The sequence below is a fragment of the Taudactylus pleione genome, unplaced genomic scaffold, assembly GCF_031769625.1.
Source record: "Taudactylus pleione unplaced genomic scaffold, aTauple2 ptg000397bl, whole genome shotgun sequence".
Taxonomy (NCBI): domain Eukaryota; kingdom Metazoa; phylum Chordata; class Amphibia; order Anura; family Myobatrachidae; genus Taudactylus; species Taudactylus pleione.
Window position 1 is genome coordinate 8039346 of NW_028284799.1, and position 12669 is coordinate 8052014.

The window sequence follows — 12669 nt, forward strand, 5'->3', positions numbered from 1 at the left end:
GTACGGGATGCCGGCATTCGGGATCCCGGTGGTCATAATCCCAAAACCGGCATCCTGACAGGGTTAGAATACCAACACTTGTCGGTTAGTATTCTAACACTCCCCTTCCCAATACCCTAACCCACCCTTCCCAGTGCCTGAACCTAACCTCCCCCTCCCCACACCTTAAACCTAACCCTCCCCCCTTAGTGCCTGACCCTAACCCTCCCTCTAGTGCCTAACCCTAACCCCGCTACTTATCGACGAGATGCTGCCGCCAGGATTCTGACAGGTGTCAGGATTCCGACGCCGGCATTCTAAGCACCGTCATCTCAACTGTCGGGTTTTTAACCGCAACCCGGTTGTATTTTATAACATTTCTAATTTATTTAACAAAAAAAGAATAATAAAAGCTAGTAAAACTAATTAAGTAGGATGATTGTTAATAAATAATGCAATGGGGACTGCTATCGGGACTGCAGTGTCTGCTCAATTTAACAAGTGCATAAGTGCAAGATTTTCACCAGGGCTCTGAAAGGGTCCCCAAATTGGTAAATAGCAGCGCTGTTACATTTTTGCAATAGATTTTCCGTTAGAGTATCCTGTACATCTATAGACCCTTTAACCTGTTTTAGTTTGTGACCATTAATATCTATCTGGGAATAGATATATCAAGTTCTTGCTCCTGTGTGTTACAAAACCTTCATTTGCAAAAGTGCTGTGAAATGACTGCTGTAATACCATAGAACATGTGACATCTCCATTAGCTTGCTACATCGTAATGAAGGTGGATTACTGATGTGTTGACAATGTGATGCCACAAAACTGCAATGTACACTTGATGCACAGCTTGATGCAGTTTTAAGTAATTCAGGCATACTGTACATTTCTCAAAAGAAGTGTGCTCTGCTCTTCTGCCAGGGGCTTTAGTAGCGGATTCCTATCCTCTCCACATTACCAAACAGCACTAGGCTGGAAAATCCCCTTTCTCCCTATGTCTGTCTTGGCCACTGAGCTCCTTGCCCAGAAGATCTTACTATCCCATGATTTCCAAGGTATCTCATTTCAGAATACCTCTCATGAATTGTGCTTTTTTGTGATGACGTCCTGCTGTTTATGACCGACCGGAGACTTTGCTATTGACCTTACATGATATCCTAAACTAATATAGTGCGACGTCCTTTTACAAATTGAATGCTAACAAGTCTTAGGTAGCATTTCATTGGTAACAGAAAGCTTCATGGGCTCTTAGAATCACATTGATGCAAATTACATCATCAAACCCCTGTCCCATCTACTGTACTCGGGAAGTGTGTGGGATTCGGTAGACTTGCCCACACCTTCATGAATCAGGGAGAGCCCCCTGAAACTCAGGACTCTCCTGGACATTCTGAGAGATTTAGAAGGCATGGCAGAGGTTACTTTAATAGGAAAATGTGTGGGGAAAAGCAGCAGTGAACTCATTTGTACCAGGTGATATACAGTACATCAAGTTACAGTGTCAGTCAGTACTAATCTTTCACATAATTGTCTTTTGCTAAAGGAAGATCCTTACTTAATCCCTCTTTCAGTCTCATGTACTCAAGTAAAAGACCTTAGTTATGTTGGCACTGACAGTGATGTGTGTAACAGTCATTTAAGGCAATTTAAAGCCTCAGATAAGGATTTGCGTAAATAAAGGAAATTATTTAATGTGTTTTCTGCCTGCTGATAAGCTTAGTAAGCTGTATTTCTGTCATATTGATCCAACAGGTAAGGAGTTTCCAAGTTTTGAAGTGGATATATACAGACTTTTGTCTGCAGTGGATTATCCGCAAGATTCTAATGGGGATGTAGAAGCTGTCATCCACACTGAGCTGCAGGTAGTGTAAATAAAGTGATATACTGTATTATGCCACAACTTTCCAGTACTATCATAATGTGATATATTTTTACTTGTTTTTCCGCTTCTTCAACATTAACTTTTTTTCATGATACTCTGCAGCACTTTACAATTGGGAATTAAAGGGGCTTAGTTGCATGTCAGGGGCTGAGCTAAGCTCCATTCCCCCTATGCTGGGGAAAGAAAAATAATATTGCTGCTTCTGTGCTATCAGTGGCGGAGAACCATTGGATCTTTGACACTGATGGCAAAACCATCAACCATTGGTAACACACCATCGATGCTTGCTATCCATCATTGGTCGATAACCATCCCTAGTTTGGGCTTTATAGTACCTCATTGTCAGAACTTTGTTTTGTGCTGCTTGCAATCAGACCCTTTGGCTACCTGGGATTCTTGTGTTCCAGTCTGGAATTACAGTCAGGTCCATAAATATTGGGACATTGACAGAATTTTCAGATTTTGGCCTCTATTCACCACCACAATGGCTTGGAAATGAAACAAACAAGATGTGATTTAACTGCAGACTTTCAGATTTAATTTGAGGGTAATTACATCCAAATCAGGTGAACGGTGTAGGAATTACAACGATTTCTATATGTGCCTCCCACTTTTTAAGGGGCCAAAAGTAATGGGACAAACTAAACAATCCTAAATCAAACTTTCACTTTTTAATACTTTGTTGCAAATCCTTTGCAGGCAATTACAGCCTGAAGTCTGGAACGCATAGACATCACCAGACGCTGGGTTTCATCCCTGGTGATGCTCTGCCAGGCCTGTACTGCAAATGTCTTCAGTTCCTGCTTGTTCTTGGGGCATTTTCCCTTCAGTTTTGTCTTCATCAATTGAAATGCATGCTCAATTGGATTCAGGTCTTGGGGGTTGACTTGGCCATTGCATAACATTCCACTTTTTAGCCTTAAAAAACTCTTTGGTTGCTTTTGCAGTATGCTTCGGGTCATTGTTCATCTGCACTGTGAAGCGCTGTCCAATGAGTTCTGAAGCATTTGACTGAATATGAGCATATAATATTGCCCGAAACACTTCAGAATTCATTCTGCTGCTTTTGTCAGCAGTCACATCATCAATAAATACAAGGGAACCAGTTCCATTGGCAGCCATACATGCCCACGCCATGACACTACCACCACCATGCTTCACTGATGAGGTGGTATGTTTTGAATCATGAGCAGTTCCTTTCCTTCTCTTCTCTTCCCATCACTCTGGTACAAGTTGATCTTTGTCTCATCTGTCCATAGGATGTTGTTCCAGAACTGTAATGGCTTTTTTAGATGTTGTTTGGCAAACTCTAATCTGGTCTTCCTGTTTGTGTGGCTCACCAATGGTTTGCATCTTGTGTTGAACCCTCTATATTCACTCTTCTGAAGTCTTCTCTTGATTGTTGACTTTGACACATATACATCTACCTCCTGGAGAGTGTTCTTGATTTGGCAACTATTGTGAAGGGGTTTTTCTTCACCAGGGAAATAATTATTTTGTCATCCACCACAGTTGTTTTTTGTGGTCTTCCAGGTCCTTTGGTGTTGCTGAGCTCTCCGATGCATTCTTTCTTTTTAAGAATGTTCCAAACAGTTGATTTGGCCACACCTAATGTTTTTGCTATCTCTCTGATGGGTTTGTTTTGATTTTTCAGCCTAATGATGGCTTGCTTCACTGATAGTGACAGCTCTTTGGATCTCATATTGAGAGTTGACAGCAACTCATTCCAAATGCAAATGTCACACCTAGAATCAACTCCAGACCTTTTACCTGCTTAATTGATAATAGGGAATAGCCCACACCTGTCCATGAAATAACTTTTGAGTTGATAGTCCCATTACTTTTGGCCCCTTAAAAAGTGGGAGGCACATATTGAAATTGTTGTAATTCCTACACCGTTCACCCGATTTGGATGTAATTACCCTCAAATTAAATCTGAAAGTCTGCAGTTAAAGCACATCTTGTTTGTTTCATTTCAAAACCATTGTGGTGGTGAATAGAGGCCAAAATCTGAAAATTCTGTCAATGTCCCAATATTTATGGACCTGACTGTATGTTCCTTAGACCTACAATTCTTCTCCCAAACTAGCTGTACAATCTTAAGACCTCCTGGTGCCCTGTGTCTCATTACTTTCAGGTGTTTTATTCTCTTGCACCTTTATATAGTTTACCATATTATATTCTGACATTTTCACCTCTCGTTTACTATATCATCCAACGACTCCAAGACTTAGTACCTCTATCCAAGTACCTTGTGCCTCACTTCATATATTCATACCTCTTCCTTGTCAATCCCATTCCTGCCAATCACTTCTGTGCTTACTTGGGTTGCTGCAACTATGTGTTGTCCAAGATGGCCAACTTAAAGTTGGCCGCCATACCCTAAAAAGTTTTCCCGCACTCCCATATCATATGTGTAGATAATGGATTTATATTTTCTTAGTAATTTCCTTTTTATAAGGGTGTTACTGTCACAAACCGTAGAGAAGAAGCCAGGGGGTAGGGTGAATAGGCAATAAGAAGGTGAGTGACAGCTAGGTCTCCCTATTGCAGCCAAACCCAGGTTTGGCTAGACCTGCCCAGAGGGATGGAGTCTAACCCACTTGATGGTCTTCACCAGTGACCCCTCCAGTCGGGATTTGGGTTTCGCTGCACCAAGTGGGCAGGTCGTAGCTCTCTGGACAAGTACCTGGGAATGGCAGAAAGACTGGAACTAGATTAAATGAATAGTATATAAACTAATACTGGAATACTGAAGATGAGCTGGATACTTGAATATTGGAGATGAACTAAATACTTGAACACTGGAAATGCACAGAATACTTGAAGACTGGGGATGCACTGAACACTTAAACACTGGATATGAACAAAATACTTGAACACTGGTGATGAATGGAATACTTGAACACTGGTGATGAATGGAATACTTGAACACTGGACTTTAACTTGAGAATGTAGAGATCCTAGTCGCAGGCTTGCTTGAGAACACAGGGAAGTGTACTAGGAACTACAACAGATTTAGGTGCTGATTTGCACAGAGAGATACAGAGATAAGTGGACACAGGCATGTACTGGGGATTGCTATAGATCCAGCTGAGAGCTAACTAGAAATTAGGAAACCTGACACCTCAGTAACACAAGGAAGCTGGACACAAGAAGAATAACATAAAACACTGGAGTTCTGAGAGAGAACTAAAGTCTCAGACTAAGAATTAGCATGGAAGCTAATACAGGTAACCCTGGAAAACCTTGAATAGGCTGAAGCAACACTCTGCAGGGAATAACACAGTGCAACACTGGTGAAAGTCACAGTCACTGGAACAGCGAAGCTGAACAGCAGTTCCTGGAGTCAGACTTAAATACCCCATGGTAGCTGGTTATTGGATCAGAGGATCAGCTGAGTGACCACAGGACTACCATTGGGAGAGACTAGTCAGGTGATATGGGCCAACACGGCTGCGCCCATGCCCAGCACCCCGGAAACCAGTACTCATGCACAAAAGCCCTAGCAGACCCCGGAGAGAATATTCAGACAACACTCACCTTCACTCCCAGTGACTGAACACCTTAGCCCAAGGGCACCAGCGCCAAAGTGATTAGTGGCCGATCCCAGGCCGCATCCTGACAGTACCCCCTTTTCAGGGTGGACTCTGAACACCAAAAACATGCACAAAAAATTCCTTCCAGAAAAATTCCAAAAATACAAGAAAGCTTCCAAAAACTTGAAACTTGAGACATTAGAAAAACTTTACAAAACTTCTAAAATCTTGATTGAGTCTGTCAGATATCTTCAGGAACTCAAAAACTTTGAGACACTGGAAAAAAAATTTCAGCCTCGGTATGAGGAACTTGTAGATTTACCAAGTTTGAGTTGATATCTGGTACGAAAGGATGTTTTTTTTTTCCTCTGGACTGACAGATCCTGTACCATATTGTCTTGTAAAGGGATTAAAGTGGTATATCGGAGTTTGATGTCTAAAGGTGGTGAAGTCAAACTAGAACCTTTGTCAGAGAAGGTAACTGAAGACGAACCCAAAGGAGCAAATTCTTTAATCAGAGCTGTACTGAAGGCCATCACATCTTGTAGGATTGGATCCTTGGACTCAATAAGTGGGTTAGCCCACTCCAAAGCTCTTCCTCTGAAGATCAAGATGAGAAACTTGACAAGGTTGGTGGGAAGTGATACCACAAGATGGATCAGTTCTCATTAGTGTGTCATAATGCTTAAGTAATGCGGTGTATTGGGGCACTTCTCAATCAAAGACTATAGGCACCAGTGCATCAGGCGAGTCCTGATTTACAGAATTCTCTTTAGAGACAAAACCACTTAGACCGAAGATTGGATGACTCAACTAAACTTGATTGAAGCTCTTCACTCAAATCAACAGAAGAAGCAGAATGAGATTCAGGAGAATTGGAGTTGGTATTTATTAATTTAAATAAGCCGACTTCATCTATAATTTTAGTCCCTAAGCCATTTGCTTTCTTTCGTTTTGACTCTCCACCCTCACGGCCCATGATGATCTTAGTGCTAATATTTTCAAAGACTTTGCCTCCATAGCCTTCTATTAATGTCTTTGCTTAATTTTTCGTTATGGACTCCAAAACTCCAGTAAACATGAATGTTAAACCTTCCAAGCATCTTGTACCTCGGGGAATTTGCTTGGCATCAAAGGCTTTCGCTGTTGAACTAGATTTGTCTTCAGGAAAAAGTTCTGATGCAGAACCTGAAATTTTCTTGGTCCTTAACTTTGAACCCTTTTCTTTCTGACAGCCTGCTTCTTACACCTCCTCTTGTCACTGACCATGCTATTATGCAATTCATTGCAGTAAAAGAGAATGATGCACTCTGCAGTTCTAGTCCCTAAAATTAGTGAAGCAATGAGCATTAATAGTGCAGCAGCAGGAGAGGGAAAGGAAATGTTTAAGCTTGCCTACCGCTGCTAAAATAATGCGGCTAGTACACTTTGCGGAAGGGAAGGGATTTCCTACAATTGTTAGAAGGCAGAAGGGGGGATGGCAGGAGTTGGGGAGCATTTGCAGTCATGACTGCAGTTTCTACACGGGTAAGTTCAAAAGTAAATTCAGTGGTTATAAAAACCCGACTGCCGACAGGCAGTCTTAACTGTGATTGACAGATAGTGGTTCCAATGGAAAGCCACTCCCCTTCCTTTCTGCCAGCTCTGTATATTGGTGTGTCCTGATGAAAGGGCTGTTGCTCTGAAACGTTTACGTTAATACACTTTTTTACTGCATCAAGGATCGTGCCGTCGGAGCGCTGTGTCTTCTTTTTGGAGTACTATGTGAATGACTGGATTCGGGCACCAGGGCCAGATGTATACAATATTTGGAGTGCCGTATATGTGTGTGTATATATATATATATATATATATATATTAGAGATGAGCGGTTCAGAATCCGAACCTCTCAGAACAGTGGGGATCCGAGTTCACCCGAGCCGACTTGGATCCCCACTGCGAGCCCGTCGTCAGTGTCCTGACGTCTGATCTTGCGAGAGTACCTAACTCTCGCAAGAGGCAAGAGCTCGACTCTACATAAGGCGCCGAGTCCCGCGACACGGCTCCATTAGTCCTGCACGCTCCGGACTGCACGCAACCCTGCAAGTGGGCGGTCTGGCAAGTGGGGGCATGCTGATGATCACTGGCTGGCTGAGTGGCTGTATAGGGGGGCACACTGCACGCTGATGCTGCACTATACTCTGCTAATTAAGTGCCGGGCTGTATAGAGGGACACACTGCACGCTGATCACTGGCTGGCTGAGTGGCTGAATAGGGGGACACACTGCACACTAATGCTGCGCTATACTCTGCTAAATGGCTGTGTCCAGGGACTCACAAGTGGCTGTGACTGTGTAAACGGGGCACACTGACTGCAAGAAGTGGCTGTGTGTAAAAAAAAAAAAGTAACAAAATAGACAAAATATAAAACTTATTTTTTGGTGCTGTACTACACTGTGTAAGCGTGTATACAAGCACCATGACTTTGTGGGCCATAGCCCTCTGTGTATAAAATACAAGCACCATGACTTTGTGGGCCATAGCCCACTGTGTATAAAAAATACAAACACCGTGACTTTGTGAGCCATAGCCCTCTGTGTATAAGTAATACAAGCCCCATGACTTTGTAGGCCATAGCCCTCTGTGTATAAGAAATACAAGCACCATGACTTTGTGGGCCTTAGCCCTCTGTGTATAAGAAATACAAGCAACGTGACTCCATGGGCCATAACCCTCTGTGTATAAGAAATACAAGCACCGTGACTTTGTGGGCCATAGCCCTCTATGTATAAAAAATACAAACACCGTGACTTTGTGGGCCATAGCCCTCTGTGTATAAGTAATACAAGCACTGTGACTTTATAGGCCATAGCCCTCTGTGTATAAGAAATACAAGCACCATGACTTTGTGGGCCATAGCCCTCTGTGTATAAGAAATACAAGCAACGTGACTCCATGGGCCATAGTCCTCTGTGTATATGAAATACAAGCACCGTGACTTTGTGGGCCATAACCCTCTGTGTATATGAAATACAAGCACCGTGACTTTGTGGGCCATAACCCTCTGTGTATAAGAAATACAAACACCGTGACTTTGTGGGCCATAGCCCTCTGTGTATAAGAAATACAAGCACTGTGACTTTGTGGGCCATAGCCCTTTGTGTATAAGAAATACAAGCACCATGACTTTGTGGGCCTTAGCCCTCTGTGTATAAGAAATACAAGCAACGTGACTCCATGGGCCATAGCCCTCTGTGTATAAGAAATACGACTGGAAATTAATATTATTGAGGTTAATAATACTCTAGGAAGAGAAAAAAACCCCCCAATTTATGTGATTTTAGATTTTTTTGTACATTTTTGTAAAAATTCCAAATCCAAAGCCAGTCAATCCCTAATATATATGTATGTATGTATGTATATATATATATATATATATATATAATACTGTGTATGACTGGGCTAAATAATACACATGAATTAAATGCCAACAGATTCCGATGGTGAGTAATAGGATTAGGTACAAGGGAGAGGGTTAGGCTATGGGAAGGGACAGTTAGGGTTAGGCTGTAGAAGAGGATGGTTAGGGTTAGGCTGTAGGAGGGGATGGTTAGGGTTAGGCTGTGGGAGGGGTGGGTTAGGATTGGGGTTAGAATACTTACCAAAATCAGTTGAGATTTTGACCATTGGGATGCCGCTGTCTGTATTATGGCTGTTGTTATTGTGACATCAGAATCCCATACCCAACCCGAAATAGCTTAGCTAAGAATGCTTATCATGTTGTCCTACACTCCTCTGCAGCAGTTTTTTATTATTATTAAATATTATTATTATTATTAACTATTATTTATAGGTCTGTTATGAGGAATGTGCTTTTTTTAGGTAAACTGTGGCTGACAGATTTGTGCTGTATAATGCAAATTCATTGGCACCCGCAGTCACCTCGCCATGCTGTACTAGCCTGGTTGCGGGGGTACAGCTGCACTTCCGCAGTCTCTCAACACCCATTCCCAGACATAAAGGAAGAAACCGTCTTCCTCCTCTTTCTTTCCTCCTGAATGTTGGATGTGATGATGTCACATAACATCATAATGCCTGTCATTTGCGAGCATAGAGCAAGGTGCCACATGGAGGCAAGCAAGTGGTGGCTCCTACCCTTTTGGTTGAGGGGGGCTGTGGCTGCTCGTACTGCAGTCCACAGTTCCGGCGCCTGCACAATTGAACTGGCAGGGTCCGGGACCGGAACATGCGCACAAGCAGCGTCCACAGTCCTGGTGCCTGCGCAATGGATCTGGTAGGCTACAGGTCCAGCGCATATGCACAAACACCAGCTTCTAGGGACTGCATCGGCTACAGCCCCCAGAAGCCGGGTGGGCCTATCAGAAAGACAGAGGAATGGCTTCCTATTGGAAGCTTTCTCTCTATTAATCGCAGCCCGGACTGGCACTCCCATGGGGAGAAAACACATCCCTATGGGACTGCCTGTCCTGTGTCCTGTCTGATTGGCAGGTAGCGCTTCCAATGGGAAGTCACTGCCATTGAAGCTATTGCATGGACTCAGTGACTTAATGGAGATGGCAGAATTTATTGGGGGGATTGAAGCCCCTAGGTAAAATTCACCACTGCTAGTAAACAACGGTGAGTTCTGAGTGCTCTCCTATATAATATTTCACTTTTGAGGTTTAGTGGTCCTTTAAGTAGGTTTTTAAGTTTGAAGAGTTGTGCATACCAACATATTAATAATATAAAGGATGTAAGTAGGAATAACAAAAACCGGTAATTTTTTAACTTCACATTATTTTCTTCATTAGGACAAAGATTATGTTCCTGTGCAGCCTGGAGATCCTATCTTCAAGACTTTGAGTGGAAAAGATGTGTTCTATGAGGGAGAGAAAATCGTCTACCCAACTTTCATCAACGAGGCAGCGTATTATAAGAATAATATAGCATTCGTATTGACGGAAAAAATACATTGTAATGTCCCTGCATTGAAACTGGAACCTCAGGCAGGTCATCTTGGAACTCCGAAATAACTTAGTGCAACTTTTCCTTAAGTGCCTACACTAGAATACTAATGTTGTAATCCAGATTTTATTCTTTCCAATTTTATCCAAAAATAAATTATTAAAAGTTTTAATAATTAATCAAATAGAATAGTTTTATTATTTCTATTTTTACTATTTTTTACTATTTACCATTTGTCACTTTTCAGCGTGAAGTGTCCAAATGCTGCTGCATGTCATGTAAGGGTTCTTTGTTCTCAATGTTAAGGTGCTGGAGATCTCTGTGGTGGATGTGGAAATGCAAAAAATAACCTGATAATCTTCATAAATATGCTGTACAGTATGTCATTTGTAGCCATTTGTAAAGCAAAAATGATTTACTGCACAGTGCAAACAGGGTCGCCGAGGGGGAAGGGGGCAGGGCCCAGGGCAGTAACTCATCGGGCAGGGAGAGAAGTGGAGATTGCTGCTGCTCAGTGACGGCAGCCTCTCTCTTCATCCCAACGCAAACATATTTTATTTTATGAGGGAATGAATACACCTCCACAATTTGGTCATGCCCCCTCCCTTTACCCCAGGCTCGTCAATGATCTTGATGGCCCTGAGTGCAAAGAGTGCTTTGAATTTGTAATGCACCTCATTTTACACAAGTGTGGCAAGATTTCTACTTTTGATAGTTAGATTGCACATATATGATACGGGATGCTTGTTACCCAGCCCATCAGCTGTTGCTAGGTGGCAATCTTCCAAAGACAAAATTGTATAATGCCTTATATGGACAAAGCCTCATGTAATATCAGCTGGCTATATGCTAAGCCAGATACAATGGGCCTGACTCAGATCAGCATGCAAATGCTGATATTTATGCAGATTGATCAATTGTTAGCCTTTACGGATTGATTGTTTTGCAATCTCATACACACAGAAGATTCAATTGCAAAGTGAGTCACAGGTAGTCAGCTTTTGGGGGAGGTAACGAGGGGTGGTACTGGTTAAAATTATGCAGGCATGTCTGACCCTTTAAACACTGTTTCCAAGGTGTGCATAAATTAGCCACTACATCCTTGCTCGCAGCAGGAGAGCTCTCTGCGTGACTGGAGACTTGCTGTGCCTGCGGAATCTTAGACCTACTCAGAAGGCTGATGGCTGTCTGAACTGCATTCGATGTTTCTGGTTTTGTGAGTGAGTGGCGGATGTGAGATGCTTTCAGTGGGCGTCTCATAGCTCTGGACAGCAAGTGGGTCATATTTTTGTAATTGCGATCTATGAGTTATCACAGCTGCGATGTCATTTGCATGCAGATTTGAATCAGCCCAATATAAACTTTGGGTGTGACTGCTCCTGTACTGACTTCAAGCTCCTATGCTACCTGAATAGATAAGAGTTTTCTTTCATGCAATCTGAGCTAATATAAGTTGTTTTGCAATATAAGTACATTTGTTAAACAGGTTATCACCTAAAAATGTTTATCCTACCGATAATCTATATACACACACAGGAAGTTGGATGCTGCTGCTGCTGCTGCTTCGCTAATGGCAAGTAATAATTTCCTACAGCCTCTAGAGACTGTCTGGTCCATCGGGATCATCCCAAAAATGGCCCACATGGCAGACAAGGGCACATACTGTAGTTAACCAAATGATCTTACCCACAGGTTCTCAAACTAGGTCCTCGGGTCCCTAAACAGTTCATGTTTTCCAGGTCTTCTCACAGAATCACAAGTGAAATAATTAGCTCCACCTGTGGATCTTTTAAAATGTGTCAGTGTGTAATGAATACACCTTTGCACCTGCAAGGTGACCTGGAAAATGTGACCAGTTTGGGGTCTTGAGGACCGAGTTTGGGAACCCTTGATCTAACTAAAATCATCTGACCAATAGCCAAAATTGCTGAAGGAGTGGACAGGTCCAAAAACAATGTAGTAAATTTGCTTGTAGGGTATGGCAATGTAAGCATTCATGGGACGCAGACATTCCCACTAAGAATTAGCGGTAAGGTGAATAATAGGATCTATAGAATAAATTAAAGAACAATTCTTGATATTGTACCGAGGGAATCGTTATGAAATACTGACAGTCAGGATCCTGGTGGTGAGAATCCTGACGCCGGGATCCCGACAGGGTTAACATACTGACACTTGTTGGTTGGTATGCTAACCCTCCCCCTCTCCCTACCCTAACCCTCCCTCTTTGGTGCCTAACCCTAACCTCCCCCCCTAGTGCCTGAACAAAACCTCCCCCTCCTCGCACCCTAAACCTAACTCTCCCCCCTTAGTGTCTAACCCTAA

General features: G+C 42.6%; 1 protein-coding gene across 2 annotated transcripts in view; it reads left to right on the top strand.

Moving 5' to 3' along the window:
• Nucleotides 1-10483, top strand: part of LOC148506759 (N-acyl-aromatic-L-amino acid amidohydrolase (carboxylate-forming)-like) — a 64979-nt gene extending 54496 nt beyond the window's left edge. For both annotated transcript variants that reach the window (XM_088446327.1, XM_088446328.1), the window contains exons 6-7: nt 1732-1841; nt 10191-10483. In XM_088446327.1, coding sequence (XP_088302453.1) covers nt 1732-1841; nt 10191-10412 — 332 coding nt within the window. In that variant the 3' untranslated portion in view covers nt 10413-10483. The remainder of the gene's footprint in view (nt 1-1731; nt 1842-10190) is intronic.
• The last annotated feature ends 2186 nt before the right edge of the window (nt 10484-12669 follow it).